The 17748-nt window shown below is 43.0% G+C and overlaps 1 protein-coding gene across 1 annotated transcript in view; it reads right to left on the bottom strand.

Moving 5' to 3' along the window:
• slc6a2 (solute carrier family 6 member 2) overlaps positions 1-17748 on the bottom strand; it is a 41692-nt gene continuing 23944 nt past the window's right edge. Inside the window, exons 9-15 of the mRNA XM_054771351.1 lie at positions 17279-17391; positions 16857-16985; positions 11544-11643; positions 9610-9710; positions 5729-5896; positions 2345-2416; positions 1-2253 (exon numbers count right to left, since the gene is read on the bottom strand). Coding sequence (XP_054627326.1) covers positions 2230-2253; positions 2345-2416; positions 5729-5896; positions 9610-9710; positions 11544-11643; positions 16857-16985; positions 17279-17391 — 707 coding nt within the window. The 3' untranslated portion in view covers positions 1-2229. The remainder of the gene's footprint in view (positions 2254-2344; positions 2417-5728; positions 5897-9609; positions 9711-11543; positions 11644-16856; positions 16986-17278; positions 17392-17748) is intronic.

Below are 17748 nucleotides of genomic sequence, written 5' to 3'. Positions count from 1 at the left end.
TGTTGGTGTAGAAGAAATACTTTATTATCATAGTGTGAATACTTCTTCATAGATATTTGTCACTCACGTTCAAACAGTCACATTATAGTATATTATTATACACACTATTTATTATAAACATAGTCCAGGAAAGCCAGGGTGTCGTCGTTAGCCGTGAACACCCGGGATTCCGCTGAAGAACGGTTTGACTTCTTAATCTTCTTAACAGGAGCTAGCACATCAAACACCGTGATATGACAGGAAAAACATTTCAAATACTTTACATTCACATTCTGTTATAAATTGTTTGATAAATACAAGATTAGATATAACAAAAGAATATATACTTTTATAACTTCTGATATACTCCACATTTAATAGCTTTTTTTGTTGTCGTTATTTTAACTCTGTGGCTTTTTACTCCCTTCAATCAACGCAAAATAACTTAGGGGGGGAAAAAGCAGATTAATATTCAATATGGCACTTTTATGGCGATAAAAACATATGCACATACATTAAAAGCAAATACTATATGTATAAAAAAAGACATTCCAGCTTACTTTATAGCAGGGTTCCCCAATTTGCAGGTTAAGGGCCCAAATGGGTCACACATCCATTTTTTTAATTTACTGGTAACATAAATATATTTTTTTCTCTCACTTTAAAAAATGGTAAAACATGTTAAACACTGGGGTGAATAAACATGGAGAACTTTCAGACATGTTGAATTGTTTAATGAAATAAAGACATGACCAAATAGGTACCTGTTGTGCTAATTATCATTAGTTAATGCACAGAATATGTCAATGTAATGGCAATACATTATGTTTTTTTGTTGTTGTTGTTGTTGTAAGGTTCTGGATCTCATTTGGGAAACCCTGCTTTGTGGAAAAAACACACAATCACACAGTCTCTCTTGTTACGCCTCCTTGGAGCCACACATAGTCCTCATAGGCACTGAACAGACAATCATACCACTATTAATAATCATAAAAGACACCATTTATAATCATTCGCTATTTTTCTTCTTCTTTGGAGTGATGCATTTTTTTCCCTTGTCTTTTTTTTTTTTTTAGTTCAGTGTGGCACTAAAACAAAGGTGGCCTGTTTTGTCTTTGTATGGACTTTAAAAGGACCTTGAAGATGGAAAACGAAAGATTGCTGTGGTTATTTACCGTATATGTCGTTGCCGGTTCCTGAGTCAAAGCAGTTGGTTTTTTTTTGTGTTTTTTTTTTGGTTTTGTTTTTTGTTTTTAACCACTGTAAAAAGAAAAAATACATGGAGTGTCTCACTCGATAAGGCACTGATAACAAAACAGTCAAAAAAAACCCCAACAAATTCAATAGAAATGTTTAAAAAACTTAAAATAACATCCACACAGGTTAGAAAAAAATAACATGTGGATTTTCTGTGTAAAAATACACAGAAAATGTAGCTTTTGGTTTAAATGTTTGATTCGGTGCCTTCCAGGAGATAACAGTCAACATTGTTAACGTTAATTGAATTTAAAAAAATAAATAATTACCATAAATGCACCAATTAACGCCTCTATTCAATAAATGGCCAAGTCTGCGATATTCGCCGGGTAGCAAATAACTACGGGGCCTTTTATTAGTGCCAGGTAAAAACAAAAAGGGCTGCAGGCAATGTCGCTTTTTTCTGTTTTGTTGTTGTTTTAATCCACCCAACAAGATTGGGAGCAGATGCATTTGAAGTATGATGAGTGATCCATACCCGGCAGCTTTATCTACCTCTGCATGCGCTTTGAAATGTGGTTGGTGGGAAACTCGTGTCACACTTGTGGCACTGTTCTTTACAATCAACTCTCAAGCAGTATTGATGCTGGTTGAGTTTGCACCTTAACACTATTACAACATTGGTTCTGTTGCTGCTGTGTTGTTAACAAATTGCCATGTGGTGGTCAAAGACCGCTATGTTTTGGGTTTTTTTGTCAAGCACGCCAAATCATTAATAACAGCCTCTCCGCTTCCAATTTATCGTCCTCTTTGTGGATGAGTCACACCTCGGGTATAATTAGAGCATTTAGGGTATTTTCTAACGTGTCAGCTATCTAATGAGTTTTCCACTCTCTGATATCAAGTGCTAGAAGCTAACTGCTGAAAATAAAAAGTTATGCTACGAAAACAAAAAGCGAAAGGCCCGGCCTCGTTGCCTGGTTGACTCCACAGTGACAGATGCAAGGATGGATGGATGGATGGATGGATGGATGCGAGGAGTGTGGGTGTTCATCAAATGGCCAACCAGTGCCTGAGCTGGAAGACACAAAAGACCAAAAGAACGTTGGGAATGTTGGAGCATGCGGCAAACGATGGGGAACATCTGGAGGGGGTGAAAGCGACTTACTTTAAACTGTCGTACGTTTCCTTCTGCAACCAAGTGATGTTCGTGTTCGGGAGTGATGCAGTAGGCCAGCTTCTGCAAAAACAAAACGCAAAAACACTTAAAATGATCTGTTCCAGCGTCAAACCTCCCCCACTGTAACACCTTCGTGGACTGGACATGCAACGTCTTCAAGTGTGAGTTAACCACCAATGAAACCATGACAGCGACTAATTCGGTCACCTTTCAGTGTTTTTCATGGTCATACAAGCGTAAAAAGAAGTTAACCACTGCATCCTCACATGCAAAGCAGTGTCAACGTACCGGTCGTCGCTCACATCAAAACAAAACCATCATCATCATTATTATTATTATTATTATTACAAATGAAGGTAGACTGTCTTCTTGTTCACTATTGACAGTTCTTCACTTCTTCACTGGAACAGATTATTTCTATTTCCATTATTTCCTAAAGGATGTCCAGAGTTTGACCCAGGAACTGATTATTTTATTTCCATCATTTCCTACAGGATGACCACAGTTTGACCCTGCGACAGATTATTTCTATTTCCCTTCTTTACGTGAGTATAAAATTGACTTTGAAATTGCATTTTGAACGGACGTCTGCAGGCCCACTGTACAAATATTCTTGGAATGCAATCAACAGTAAATGTGTTTAAAGCTTCCTGGGAACTGCAACCCTCGTTAGGAAGCAGTTGTCACGAATAGGATACTACTAGAGGCTGATAGGAGGAGATGGCAGCAACAGGAAGTGGCAATGAGCGGCCTGGGATGCAGGAATCTTTCCAGCAGAGTGACGCTGACACAAGGATGAAAACATCTCTCTGATGCTTTGATGATTACCATCGTAAACAGCCGCAAGTCAAATCCGATTATGATTATTTTGAAGTTGTTGCTTGAGAGTAGAAGGTTCCCCGCAGTCACGACCGCAGCCAAAACAACAATTACTTCTCATTACGTAACACATTTTGCAACACGTTTCATCACAATAAGCGGCTTCAAACGTGACACTGTGATCAATTTGGTGTGTCCGAAAATTGGTGAAAGACAGAAACTGAAGGAGAAACTGCGTGAACACCAAGACACCTGGGCTCCGAAAGCAAGCCCGGGGAGCCCACAAGAACGGATGAGGATGAGGAAGTAAATACAAGTGCTGAGAGTGACAAGAGAACCTGCATTGAAAGATTGGCTGGTGAAGCAGAGCAGCCCAGGGTGACATGAGTGAGGTGTACCATATGATAACAAAACAACTCTGTGGAAGCAACACCAACCATTCTACCCCTGTGAAAGATAAAGATGGCACAGTAACATCAGAACAACCGTGAACTAGCTGGACGATGGGTACAGCTAGTTTCCAGCTAATTCCAGCTAATTTCCAAGAAGTGCTAAATCGCCCTGATCCAAAAAATCCTTCACCAACAGACCCAGTGTTCGAAATCAACACAAACCACCTGCAACTGAAGTCAGAAGAATGGCAAAGCATCTGCCATGGACTCCATCCATGCAGAGATGTTAAAAGCTGATATCAACCTTGCTACCACACTTCTGACTGTCCTATTCATTACCACATAGACAGCAAATGGCATCAAAAATGAGTGGTCAAGGGTCTCATGTTCAAATTCACCAAGCAAGGCCATCTTCAAAATTGTGACCACTGCCGTGGTATCACCCTGCTGTCTGTACCGAGTGAGATCGTTTGTAGAATCATCCTGAACAGAATCCGAGGAGCTATTGACACCGAACTGAGGCAGGAACAAGCAGGAAGAGGAAGATCAGGAAGATCCTACAATCCCATGGAATACCGCCCACAATCATTTCATTAACTCATTCAACACCAAAGACGTAGTTGTACGTTTGTATCATCTCGAACGCCCGAACCCAATGACCTATTTATATGTCCTTTGCGTTTTTTGTGCGCGAGAGGCAAAAAAGAGGTGGTGATGCAACTCTCCACTAATGCATTTTCACTTCAGGCCACTCTGAAGCCATGAAAACGGCCACAAGGTGGCAGAAGTGTATTTGATAAGCGCTTGGCAGGGATCATGTTAACGGACAAATCACACATGACAGGAAGGAGGAAGTGAGAGAGCGTGGAGGAGTGTAGTGTGCAGAAGGTTATGCATTGTAGGGAAATTTTTACGCATGCACACGCGCAGTTCTAAAATTGTAAATAGTTCATGGTGTTATATTTAGAAATAAATTATTATTTTGATGTTTATGTTGTTTATGTTGGTGTAGTTGTTTCGATATTTCAGCTGTCACAAAAGCAAAAAATATTTGCGTCAAGGTTGTGCTTGAAGTGTATCTTTTCACAAAAAGCTGGTTTTCTCCCTTTTCTAGTCAGGAACTGATATTTTCCTGAAACTTACCTATGTTCTACCGCTGACTACTAAAAAACAGAAAAAGGTAGACACAAACTTTTTTTCCTGATGAAAAACGGGCGTCTAATCTTTGTTTTGGTAGCTTCCATGTTTAAATAGCCATAGAACACAATATTCTGTGTGCCTCAAAATATCAGTCAAAATAGTCTAAAATGGCAGGGGTTGCCTTTTGAAAAATGGCTGGGATTGAATGAGTTAATAAGGCTGTTCTATGACATGCATTTTTTCACCAATCCTACTCCAAGTGGCATTCAGTGGACACCTTTCTCACACTTGGAAGATCTTGACTTTGCCGATGACCTGGCTGCTCTCTCCGCAAAACATAGCCACATGCAGGAGAAGACTGATAGACAAAACAATTTTGCCTACCAAACAGGTCTGAACATCATCAAAGCCAAAACTCAAGTGATGTGTATTAACAGCAACAGATCTACACCAATTAAAAATATCAATGGGAAACCACTTGAAGTCGTGGATGAGCCTCATCAGTAAGGACAACGGGGCCACAAAAAGACATCAAGGCAAGACTTTGAAAAGCGCAAGGTGCATTTGCACAACGTTGCCCCATCTGGAAAATCTAAGTGTACAGGCAGAAATCTAAGATTGGCCTTTATAAAAGCAATGTCTTCTGACTGGTGACTTGCCAAGTCTGATATGAGAAGAATTGAGTCTTTCCACAATAAAGGCCTACCAAGGATCTACTGCATGCATTGTTTGGCCCAACAAGATAACAAATAGTGAGATCTACAAAACGACAGACTGCCAAAATGTTGTTGAAGTGCCAATGAATCCAATGGCTCGGTCATGTGCTCAGGATGGAGCCTTGAGATGCGCACCACCTGGAAAAAGAAAGCCAGCAAGACCAAAAACGGTGGAAACAGAGCTTGCTGGAGTCAATCTTACATGGGACCAGACACGGTACTTAGCCAAGGACAGGAATAGATGGAGAGAACTCACTGAGGCCTTATGTCCCAACTGGGACGAAGTAAGTAAAGGTGACACTGACCTCTCTGAAGGTTCCTGGGACGCTGCAGAATTTGTACACGGCGTAGCACGGGACAAACAGCATGGAGGACATGGCCACGCCCCAGCCAATGACGTTGGCCCAACTGGGAAAGACGTACTCGTCATACTTGAGGCCTGATGAGGTCAGCGTGCTGGCGATGACCACAAACTGTGAGGGGAAAGACCAACGGAAAAGCAATTTGTAAATGCTTCAAATTTAGGATTTGAACCGCTCACCTCCATCATTTTCGCTGCCTTATTACATTACATTAATATTACATTATTAATACATGTCCATCAGTGTAAGATCTGATGCAGATCTTACACTGATATCCCATTGTAAAGTATATTTTACAATTTAAAATTAATTTAAATTAAATTAGATTTAAAATTATGAATATAATATAATACATTATTATTACTGCCAAAAATAATACTAACATACTAATATATATATATTTTTTATTTAATATGTGTATTGCCAAACAAGCCCCATCACTTAAGTATAGTGATTTAAAAAAATGTAAATAATAATAATAATAGTATTGATCACTTGTAATTAATATCAATATCATAAAACACGGATATATACAAAAATATCAGTATTAGTATTACTACTGTTGCTGTTGTTGCATCAACAAACCAACACTCCCTTAAACCAATGCCAACAACAAACATGAAATTCTTGCTGGATAATAATATCAGAATAAAAGGAGGATTGTCATGTTCATGCATTGAAATATGACCTTTGCATTTGACCCATCACAATAATGTATCAATCATACTACAAGGGGTTCCTAAAGTCTGGACACAACATTTATGTATGATAAAATTATAAAAAAAAATTTTAATTTTATTATTTATTATTTATTATATTATTATTTTAAATTTATCATTCATATTAAATATTTTTTATTTAAATTATTATTATATTATTTATATTATATCGTATGTTGTATGTTTTATTGTATTTTTGTAAGGATTTCATTTTAGTAAATGTTTTAAATAATTACTTATTCATTATTTATATATTTTTTAAATGATTACTTTTTTTTACATAATATATGTATATTATATGTGTGTGTGTGTATGTGTGTACATGTCCAGACTAGCAGCGGCAGAAGAGCAATCAGTCATTAAAAAGTATATAAAACATCAATATGAGAGGTTGGTTGACATCTTAACCGATTACATTTCCTCACAGTTTATGTTTTTGCAGGCCAGCAGTCGAATAAATGAGCTGTGAAAGCAGAAGAGCCTGCACTGTGTCTGCCTGAAGGAAGCTGCCTGGGCGACGTTGTGTGCAGTAGGTGGCCGCAAGAATGGCCTGGCCACTGTCAAGGTGTTAAATACGTCACAGGGACATTTTCCAGACACGACAGTCCTTGAGGTAGTGGACAGTTAAAACAATACTTCATTACGGCAGTTGGCAGCCATGTGTTCATGTTCATGTTGAACTGAGGAGTCATACACTGTAAATTTCTTATTAACTTCCATATTTTTTCCACACTGGTGAGGTTCATCTGTTGTTTCCACGCTGTGGAGAATGTCTGTCTTCAGGGGAGTCCCAGGCATTTATCCTCCTTAAGTCCTAATCAGCAATAATATTGATAGCCCTTATTTTCTCTGTTAAGAGTGTTGGGAGTCACCTGATGCTAAGTGTCTGTTCTCACAACTCCTCGGAAGTGATGAAAGGATGCTAACGCTCAAGATAGTGAATGCAGACTGCCTTACTTAAATTGGACGAACATTTTTGGGGAAAACTGTACCCATAAGGTCACATTGGAGTCCAAACCACAGGACAGATGAATACTGTCCATCCATCCATTTTCTTATGCTTATCTGAGTCCAGTTCACGGGGGCAGCAGTCTCAGAAGGGAGGTCCAGACTTCCCGGTCTCCGGCCACCTCTTCCAGTTCAACCGGGAGGACACCAAGGCGTGAGACAAACTGTGAGACAGAATCCATCCAGTATGTCCTAGGTCTGCCTCGGGGACTTCTCCCGTTGGGGCATGCCTGGAACATCTCACTTGGGAGGTGGGTATCCGGACTAGATGCCCGAGCCACCTCAACTGGTTCCTCCCGAAGTGAAGGAGCAGCGGCTCTACTCTGAGCTCCTCCCGGTTGACCGAGCTTTTTTTGAGGCGCATATTCTAAAAGCTTCAACAACTGGTGTTAAGTGAACAACATGAGAAGGTTTCACGATGGTTGAACCCTGGAATGGATTTCTTATGGGAAAAATGGGGTCGAAATCTCAATCAACAAATCGTGTTTGACATTAGCGGTTCAGCTGTGGCGTAAGTTCACACTCCTTGCTGTTGGTAAATTGACACTTTCTCACGGCAGTCAGGGAAATTCAATTTGACTCGCTTGTGGTAAAATCTGCTGTTTCGTTCATCCCCGCTGAGACTCCACACATGTTCTTGCTATATGTTGATGTCATTATTTCAACCTAAATGCAGTTTCCGAGGCTAGCAACTGTATAATTTTATTATATGGAAATATCCTTTAGGAAAGAAAGGGCTTAACAGTACCAGTCAAATGTCTGGACTCGCCTTCTCATTCAATAACATAACTCCTACCATTCAATAACACGATTAGTGTCTCAATACTTTTGACAGGTACTGTATGGACACAAACAGAGAATTTCACAAAGTTGAACTCGGTTGACTTCAATTTAACAATTTGTCCCACAGGAAATAATGTAAATAGAAAATAATCTGTTGGAGGGTCAAACTCTCACCATAATAGAATCTTTAGCTAGAAAATAGACAACAGTTTGTCCAGATAGCTCAACACAAGTCAGAATGTTTACGCATAACTTGTTACACATTACTTATTCTCAATTTAACAGGAGGCTGCTGGAGGTGCCGTCTGGGTGAGGCTGTCACTCCCATTTGTTTTAACTAGATGACTAACTTGTCAACAAACACCACCGCAAGCTGACACGAGCATAATAAGTGGTATTAAATACAAAACAGGAGTACAGTTATCCTTTGCTATATCGCGGTTCGAACATCGCGCCCTCACTCTGTTGCGTTTTTACAAAAAAATCATTAACTAATAAATGATCGCTGTTTTGTGGTTGAATATGGTCTATTATCAGTACAAAAAAAAACTAATATGTATGCATATTTAAGCAAATTATATATATTCTTGGCTTGAATTCAGCATTTTCAAGAATAAAAACGGCGCCGAAAATGAAAATATAAGGCATTCAAAAGACATGATATGAAGTGGAATAGAGTATCTGTGACTTGTTGTGAGTGCCTTGAAGAAGCCTGGGAAGTGACGTGTGTGACGTCAGCTAGCTAGAGTTGACTGTTAGCTGAGTGCTAGCAGCAGGTTAGCAGTGTAGAAAGTGGCCGACAGCAGCTCCTGTGTAAATGTTCACTGCATGTGTTCTCTGCTTGTTAATAAAGCCATTGAACTGCATCGTGAGTCTCCCTCTAACCACCAACAGCGGCAGCAGAGTAGTATTCTACACTGGTCACTAGGTGTCAGTCACGTTACATTGATGAGACAATAGCCACAAGGCAGTACATGTCAATGCTAACATGTGAGTCTTATTTATGTCTAACATGGCTTATTTTTTCTTATTATGACTACTATTTTGGGCAGTACAAGTGTAAAGGTGACTATAAGAGTGTTATTTCATGTCCATGGGTCTCTAATAATGGTAAAAAGCGTATTTATAAGGTCATAAACAAGTTTTCTATGCTCTAACTATGAAAATATTCCATTCATTAATATTGAATCATACTTCGCAGATATTCCCTTATCGTGGTAGGGTTACTGTACACTGGATACTTTATCTACATGTGTGCTGTCGGTGTATACAGATACGCTGTATGTATGTGTGTGTGTATGTGCTTCCTCTTACCAGAAGAAAAGCTGGGCTGACAAATTTCCAGCACAGCCTCCAGTACAGTCCTGGCTTGAATCCCATCATTCGCTCAATGTCTTCGCTGAAGCGGTCCACACCTAAAACAAGTCAGAACCAAGGCTCAGTCCAAGCTGTATGTAGTCCTTTCATGCCAAGTATCCAAAAGAACCATCAAAACCCTCTACTTCTGATCTGAGCTGACACAATGAATTGTTTGGCATACTATTCCTCTTTTGATTTTGATCCACTTGCCTACAAATGGATTCCATTCTTTTGGGGGTCCTGTCAGTATTTCTTTCCACACTATCACTGATGCTTTTTTTTATATGATTAAGCCAAAGCAATGATATGATTTGACCCCAAGAGGCAATATTTTACTGTATACTTTGTGATCTCAATGGCTCCTTGAATATCTCCATCGGTTCAAGGTGCGATTGCGGGGTTTCAACCACGTGACCTTTAGGCGGTTCACGTCACTTACGGTGAGGGGGCGAGCGTAAGCTACGGCCACATACACATTCAGTATGTTTGTGCAATATGTTCGTGTGAGTGTACAGGGTGTGACGTACAAAGACATAAAATAGTTGAAAACAAGACGATCGAAAAGCAGCGGAAGCTCATCTGCATGAATACATTCTTGTATGTGTCCTTCATCATTTTGCTGCACTGTTCTGTTCTGGAGTTCAGGAGAACCCGGGTTGAGAGGGGCCAGGGACAAACCCGGCTGTCTGCCTTTTAGTCATCATAGGGCGGCAGGGTCAGTGAGGCTGGCCAAGGTGCGTGGAGCCCCCGGCGGTTGCAGGCATGTATCAACAATGCAATCGCTTAAGGCTTTGTAATCTTGGCAGTATATTTATGGTGTTGGATAACTGGACACTGGCATGAGGCAGTTTTTAAGTTTTATTTTTAGTATAAATTGTGCTCGTTGTTGCTCACTGTATACCTGTACTGTAGCGTGTCTGTACTCGCCTCCACTGGACAAGAGCGACAGGGTTAGCAAACGCAGAGAAAGATGGCTTGTAGGTGTTTTTGGTTGTTTCCTAAACGTTTTTCCCGTTATGATGGACTATCTAGTAATAGGTTTCCACGGTTTCCACATGCAAAAACGCCGCATGTTTGCAATATTTTGGGGGCTTAGCCATGACCCTAATAAGGACAAGCGGTATAGAAAATGCATGGGTGGATAGTCCACATCGAAATACTTCATATGTGTACTTCGCCATCGCCAGCTCTGCCAAAGTGGAACTGGATGAAAGAATACAGATTTTGATCAGGCATCCAAAAGGGCAATTTCCCCTCTAATTCCCTTCAAGCTTCTTCATTCAGCCTTTCCGTGAGTATTACAGCACCAGAGCCAAAGAGTCACGGAAGGTGAAGCGGAGAAAAAAAAAACAAGTTTAGGCGATTAAGCAAATCTAATCGCCGATAAAAAAAAAGAGGCACCGCAGCAGGGAAACTTAAAAGCCTGATTAGATTCAAGCGTTATTTCATTTGCGAATCAAGAACCCTATTTTACCATTAAAGCAACATTTTCAAATATTCAGTACCAGTCAAAAGTTTGGCTTCAACATCTCATTCAATAACATGACAAAGTCTCTCCATACTTTTGAATGACACTGCATACAATTTGATTTCTCATGCCTACAGTAGTTGTTTTGCAGTCCTTATGTAGACTTCACAAATCAAATAATTGCAATTGGGTGTATTCATTTACCGCTCGCACATGCATCGCACCTATTTAGCGTCACTATTCATTAAAGGGACAAAACGCATTGTTGTTGTTTCCTTGTGGTCAGGTTTCCGCTGTTCCGCTAAATGAATTAACAAGAGAGATGAGTGAGAGGGGAAAGAAACCTGCACCTAACGCAGTGAGGTTGTTCCTAAGTGGGGAAAAAGGTTACATAGGACACTTGCATAGGAGGATTCCATACCGTAGAACCATGACACCCCGATGGCCTCGATCAACACTGCAAACAAGATGGAGGTCCCAGCGGCGTATTTGTCTAACAGGGTCAGCACGTAGATTCCACCCTGAAGAGGGAAAAATTGAACATGGATGTCTATTTTTTTTGCAGTTAGCATGCAAGCTGGCAACAGATTACCTCCCTAAAGGCTCATTTTTAAGGAGATGAAATCCAAATATTTTGCAAGGGAAGAAGCACGCAAAGGACAACTCTTGCTTTTCCAGTCCATGATTTGTTTAATCGCAATATTTGCTACCATTGGAAAGAAGCCTTGGTGGATGAACTACAAAGGTACAATCAGCTTTGTAATTTGCTTCCTGAATGCCCTCCTTCATTCAATCAGTCCTTTTTGGGCTGATTTGTTCATCAGAGCTCCATAGTTACTTGTGAGGTACTTCCTTCCAGGCATATTGGCGACACGCTGCTTGTTTTTCCTTCGAAAATGTTTTCATACACGACCTCAGTCGGCTGTGCTGGAGCCCAGCTTACTACAATAGTTGGATGAGCGTTGCAATATTGTACCTAATTTAACTTTGAGAACAAGTTGATCCAAGCTTTTCTCTGGGCTTTTTGGGGATCCAAATCACAAAGTAGCTTTGACGTAGTGCTTTTTTTAAAATGGAATTTTAATTTAATTCAAGTCCCATTTTAGGGAGTTTTATTGGAACTGTAAAGCATGGATTTAATTTCATTTTATTGAATTTATTTTGTTTTATCGAAGTGTATGACTCCTTTTAAAAGGTTGCCATTTCAGCTTTATTGGAACCGTACAATGTGGCTTTATTAAAATATTTTATTATTATCTATATTATTTTAGTTATATTCAAGTACTTGACTTAAAAAAAAAATCTCACACAAATAAATGTTAATTTATTTAATACTAGTATTAAAAAATAGATGTTGTTTTTTTCAAACAAACCAATCAATTAATTACAGTGAAATCTCAAAATCTGGACAAAAAAAGTAATTGCAGGATGCTGGTTGACCTCTGAATCTGTTCCACAGTCAAGCTTTTGCCATGCTGAAACCTTTTTTTTTGCCTGTTGTTAGTTATTATTACACCTATAGATTCAGTCTATACATTTCCAGTCTAATAGCTTCTCACAGAAGTCCGTGTTGACACACACACTCACATAGCACAATTAGAGTTGCACAACACTTAGATATGACTCATGGAAAAATACTGGGACAAGAGGCAAACACACCACAGGTGCATTGTTCTCACTCTCTCTCTCACACACAAGTTTAACTTTCACTTTCGCTTTCTAGAGGGGCGTGGTAACTGCTACATAGACTCTGTGTACTTGATCGAGCTTCCTCGCCGATGGTCGAGTCCAAAGGTGTAACCACATATATTGCCCAAATTTTTGAATACACTTTGAAAACCTTTTAAATGTAACTAATTGACTACTTCTCCAATAGCAACGCAGTCCAAAGAACCAGGAAAATTGGCTTAAGTAATAAAAACTTAATATCCTTTCAACTGTACAGACAAATATTAAGTAACATTTTAACATAATTAACTCATTCAATACCAAAGACGTATTTATGTGTTTTTTTCAACCTGAAGGCTCGCTCCCAAACGTTTTTTTGCGCGAGACGCAGAAAAAGAGGTGATGACGCAAGTGCACAATAAAAGAAGTCACGTTTCATTCAGTTTTAAGCCATAAAAACGGCAGAAGTGCATCTGATGAGAGCTCGGCATGGATCTTTTCCGTGTATTAACGCGGCCGACAGCAAGGAGGAAGTGAGCGAGCGTGGAGGAGTGTAGCGCGAAGAAGGCTAGGCACCACGGTTTACTTCCAAATGTGAAAATTGTAAATAGTTCATGGTGTTATATTTGTAAATAAAGTGTTATCCATTCCATTCCATTCCATTTTCCTCCGCTTATCCGGGTCCGGGTCGCGGGGGCAGCAGTCTCAGTAGGGAAGCCCAGACTTCCCGGTCCCCGGCCACCTCCTCCAGCTCCACCGGGAGGACACCGAGGCGTTCCCAGGCCAGCTGTGAGACATAATCCCTCCAGCGTGTCCTAGGTCTTCCCCGGGGCCTTCTCCCGGCTGGGCATGCCCGAAACACCTCACCAGGGAGGCGTCCGGGAGGCATCCGGACTAGATGCCCGAGCCACCTCAGCTGGCTCCTCTCGATGTGAAGGAGCAGCGGCTCTACTCTGAGCTCCTCTCGGATAACCGAGCTCCTCACCCTGTCTCTTAGGGTGAGTCCCGCTACCCTACGAAGAAAACTCATTTCAGCCGCTTGTATCCGCGATCTCGTTCTTTCGGTCATGACCCAAAGCTCATGACCATAGGTGAGGGTGGGAACATAGATCGATCGGTAAATTGAGAGCTTTGCCTTCCGGCTCAGCTCTCTCTTCACCACGACGGTCCGGTACAGAGACCGCATTACTGCAGACGCTGCGCCGATCCGCCTATCGACCTCACGCTCCAACCTTCCCTCACTCGTGAACAAGACCCCGAGATACTTGAACTCCTCCACCTGGGGCAGGACCTCATTCCCAACCCGGAGGGAGCAATCCACCCTTTTCCGACTGAGAACCATGGCCTCGGATTTGGAGGTGCTGAGTCTCATCCCAGAAGCTTCACACTCAGATGCAAACCGTCCCAGTAAACGCTGCAGGTCACAGCTCGATGAGGCCATCAGGACCACATCGTCTGCAAATAGCAGAGATGAGATCCTAGTGCCCCCGAACTGGACTCCCTCGACACCTTGGCTGCGCCTAGAAATTCTGTCCATGAAAATTATGAACAGAATCGGTGACAAAGGGCAGCCTTGGCGGAGGCCAACGTTCACCGGAAACAGGCTTGACTTACTACTGGCAATGCGAACCAGGCTCCTGCTCCGGTTGTACAAGGACTGAATGGCACGTAGTAGCGCGCCACCAATCCCATACTCCCGGAGCACCCCCCACAGGACACCGCGAGGGACACGGTCGAATGCCTTTTCCAGGTCCACAAAGCACATGTAGACCGGTTGGGCAAACTCCCAAGTACCCTCCAGGACCCTTGCAAGGGTGTAGAGCTGGTCCAGTGTTCCGCGACCAGGACGAAAACCACATTGCACCTCCTGTAGCCGAGGTTCGATTAACGGTCGTACCCTTCTCTCCAGCACCCTGGAATAGACTTTCCCAGGGAGGCTGAGGAGTGTGATCCCCCTATAGTTGGAACACACCCTCCGGTCACCCTTCTTGAAAAGGGGGACCACCACCCCAGTCTGCCAATCCAGAGGTACTGTTCCCGACTTCCACACAATGTTGAAGAGACGTGTCAGCCAAGACAGTCCCGCAACATCCAAAGCCTTGAGGAATTAAGGGCGAAACTCGTCCACCCCCGGAGCTTTGCCACTGGGGAGCATTTTGACTACCCCAGATACCTCAGCCACGGTGATGGAACTGTCCGCGTTCGTATCCTCAGTCTCTGCTTCCTCTAGGGAAGGTATGTCAGTGGGATTGAGAAGGGCCTCAAAGTATTCCTTCCACCGCCCAACTATATCCTCAGTCGAGGTCAGCAGGCTCCCGTCCCCACTGTAAACAGTGTGGACCGGGCACTGCTTCCCCTTTCTGAGGCGCCGGACGGTTTGCCAGAACCTCTACGAGGCCGACCGAAAGTCGTGTTCCATGGCCTCACCGAACTCCTCCCACACCCGAGTTTTTGCCTCGACCACCGCCGAAGCCGCGTGCCGCTTGGCCTGCCGGTACCCGTCAGCTGCTTCAGGAGTCCCACAAGCCATCCATGCTCGATAGGACTCCTTCTTCAGCTTGACGGCAGCCCTGACCTCTGGTGTCCACCATCGGGTTCGGGGCTTGCCGCCACGACTGGCACCGACCACCTTGCGGCCGCAGCTCCGATCGGCTGCCTCAGCAATGGAGGCACGGAATAGAGCCCATTCGGACTTGATATCCTCGTCCTCCCCCGGGATGCAGGAGAAGCTCTGCCGGAGGTGAGAGCTGAAGACTCGACGAACAGGAGACTCTGCCAAACGTTCCCAGCACACCCTCACTACACGTTTGGGTCTCCCGGGTCTGTCCGGCATCCTCCCCCGCCATCTAATCCAACTCATCACCAGGTGGTGATCAGTTGACAGCTCAGCCCCTCTCTTTACCCGTGTGTCCAAAACATGCGGACGCAGGTCTGATGATACGACTACAAAGTCGATCATAGACCTGCGGCCTAGGGTGTCCTGGTGCCATGTGCACTTATGGACATCCTTATGCTGGAACATGGTGTTTGTGATGGACAAACTGTGGTTCGCACAGAAGTCCAACAACATCACACCGCACGGGTTCAGATCGAGGAGGCCGTTCCTCCCAATCACGCCCCTCCAGGTCACACTGTCATTGCCCACATAGGCGTTGAAGTCTCCCAGCAAAACGACAGAGTCACCAGTTGGGGTGCTCTCCAGCACCCCTCTGATGGACTCCAGGAAGGCTGGGTACTCTGAACTGCCGTTTGGCGCGTACGCACAAACAACAGTCAGGACCCTTTCCCCAACCCGAAGGCGTAGGGAAATGACCCTCTCGTTTACCGGGGATGACTCCAACACAGAGGCACCGAGCCGGGGGGCTATTAATAAGCCCACACCAGCTCGCCGCCTCTCCCCTGCAGCAACTCCAGAGTAGAACAAGGTCCAGCCCCTCTCGAGGAGTTTGGATCCAGAACCCAAACTGTGGGTCGAGGTGAGTCCGACTATATCTAGTCGGAATGTCTCAACCTCTCTCACAAGTTCGGGCTCCTTCCCCGCCAGAGAAGTGACGTTCCATGTCCCAAGAACCAGATTTGGCCGCCGAAGACCAGGTCGCCTAGGTGCCCGCCCTCGACCGCCACCCAAAACGCAATGCACCGGACCCTTATGCTTGCCCCCGCAGGTGGTGGGTCTACGGGGGGAATAAAGTGTTATTCTGATGTAAAACAACCCTTTTTTGTGTTGTTTATGTTGTGGTATGATTATAGAGATGTTTGAGCTGTCACGAAAGCAAAAAAAAGCTGTTTTTTTTGTTGGGAAGTGATATTTTCCCGAAACTGACTTATGTTCTACTCCTGATTGCTTAAGAACGGAAAAAGATACAAACAAACCTTTTTTTTTTGATGAAAGACGAGAGTCTAACACACAAAAAAAAACACAACTTTGGAATTAATCATTTAGATGCTGAGTGAATTGGAGCCGTAGTTTAGATCAAAGCTGCACTAATGCTAATTTAGCTTCATCTCTCCTATTAACTACTGCAAGTGAAATGAAGTACTAAGGGTGGTGTGCCGTCATACTGACATTTGTAATGCAAAGCAGGGCGAGCAGGAAGGTCCCGAAGGCTGTGGCGAAGGTGAAGAGCTTCCTGTTCCTCTTGAGGATCTTATAGTCGTCCGTCAAGCCTGTGAGGACCGCCTCCATGCCGCCCATCTGATGGACAAAGAGAGTTTTCTCAGAGAAACTTACTTCCCACCCAATGTCATAGATCAGGGAAGTCTAGCAATGATAAATGGATGATCTCCAAGGTGCTTCTCCATACTCAGCTTTATCTCTTCTTGCACAGATACAGTAACCCTCCCAGATATATACAGAAGGACACCACATTTATCTTAAGAGTCTTACGATGCTTTTTTCGCCCCATCTGTTTTTAATGGCTGAACATAACCTTGCATTAACGCTCGCAGTCATTTTACATCGTTTAAAAGTTGTTGGTTTGGACTCACTGAGCTGTCGATGCCAAGAGTCAGCAGCATGATGAAGAACACAATAGCCCAAAATGTCGAGCCAGGGAGGGTGGAAATGGCCTCTGGGTAGATGATGAACACCAATCCTGCCCCTGTTTGATACACACAGACACACCTGACATTTCAGCAACCATTGCCAATACTTTAGAAAGTAAACTTAAGAGTAGTCCACTAAAAATGCCTCAGTGCACATCCACTATTGTCTAAATAGCTGGCAACACAAGTGAGCAGCAAGATAATTTCCTACAGTCAAACGCAGTGGCAATAGCGTCATGGTCCGGGGATGCACGAGTGCTGCCAGCACTGTGGGAGCTGCGATCCAGGGTGAGGCAACATGATTTCCAGCATGTACTGTGACTTTCTGAAGCAGAGCATGATCCCTACCACGGGAAAAATGGGCCTCGTGGGCATTTTATAACATGGTAAGGAGCGCAAACACACTTCCAAGA

This window comes from Dunckerocampus dactyliophorus, chromosome 3, assembly GCF_027744805.1.
Source record: "Dunckerocampus dactyliophorus isolate RoL2022-P2 chromosome 3, RoL_Ddac_1.1, whole genome shotgun sequence".
NCBI lineage: Eukaryota > Metazoa > Chordata > Actinopteri > Syngnathiformes > Syngnathidae > Dunckerocampus > Dunckerocampus dactyliophorus.
Note: the sequence above shows the minus strand (reverse complement) of the source record. Positions and strands in the feature narration are given on the sequence as shown.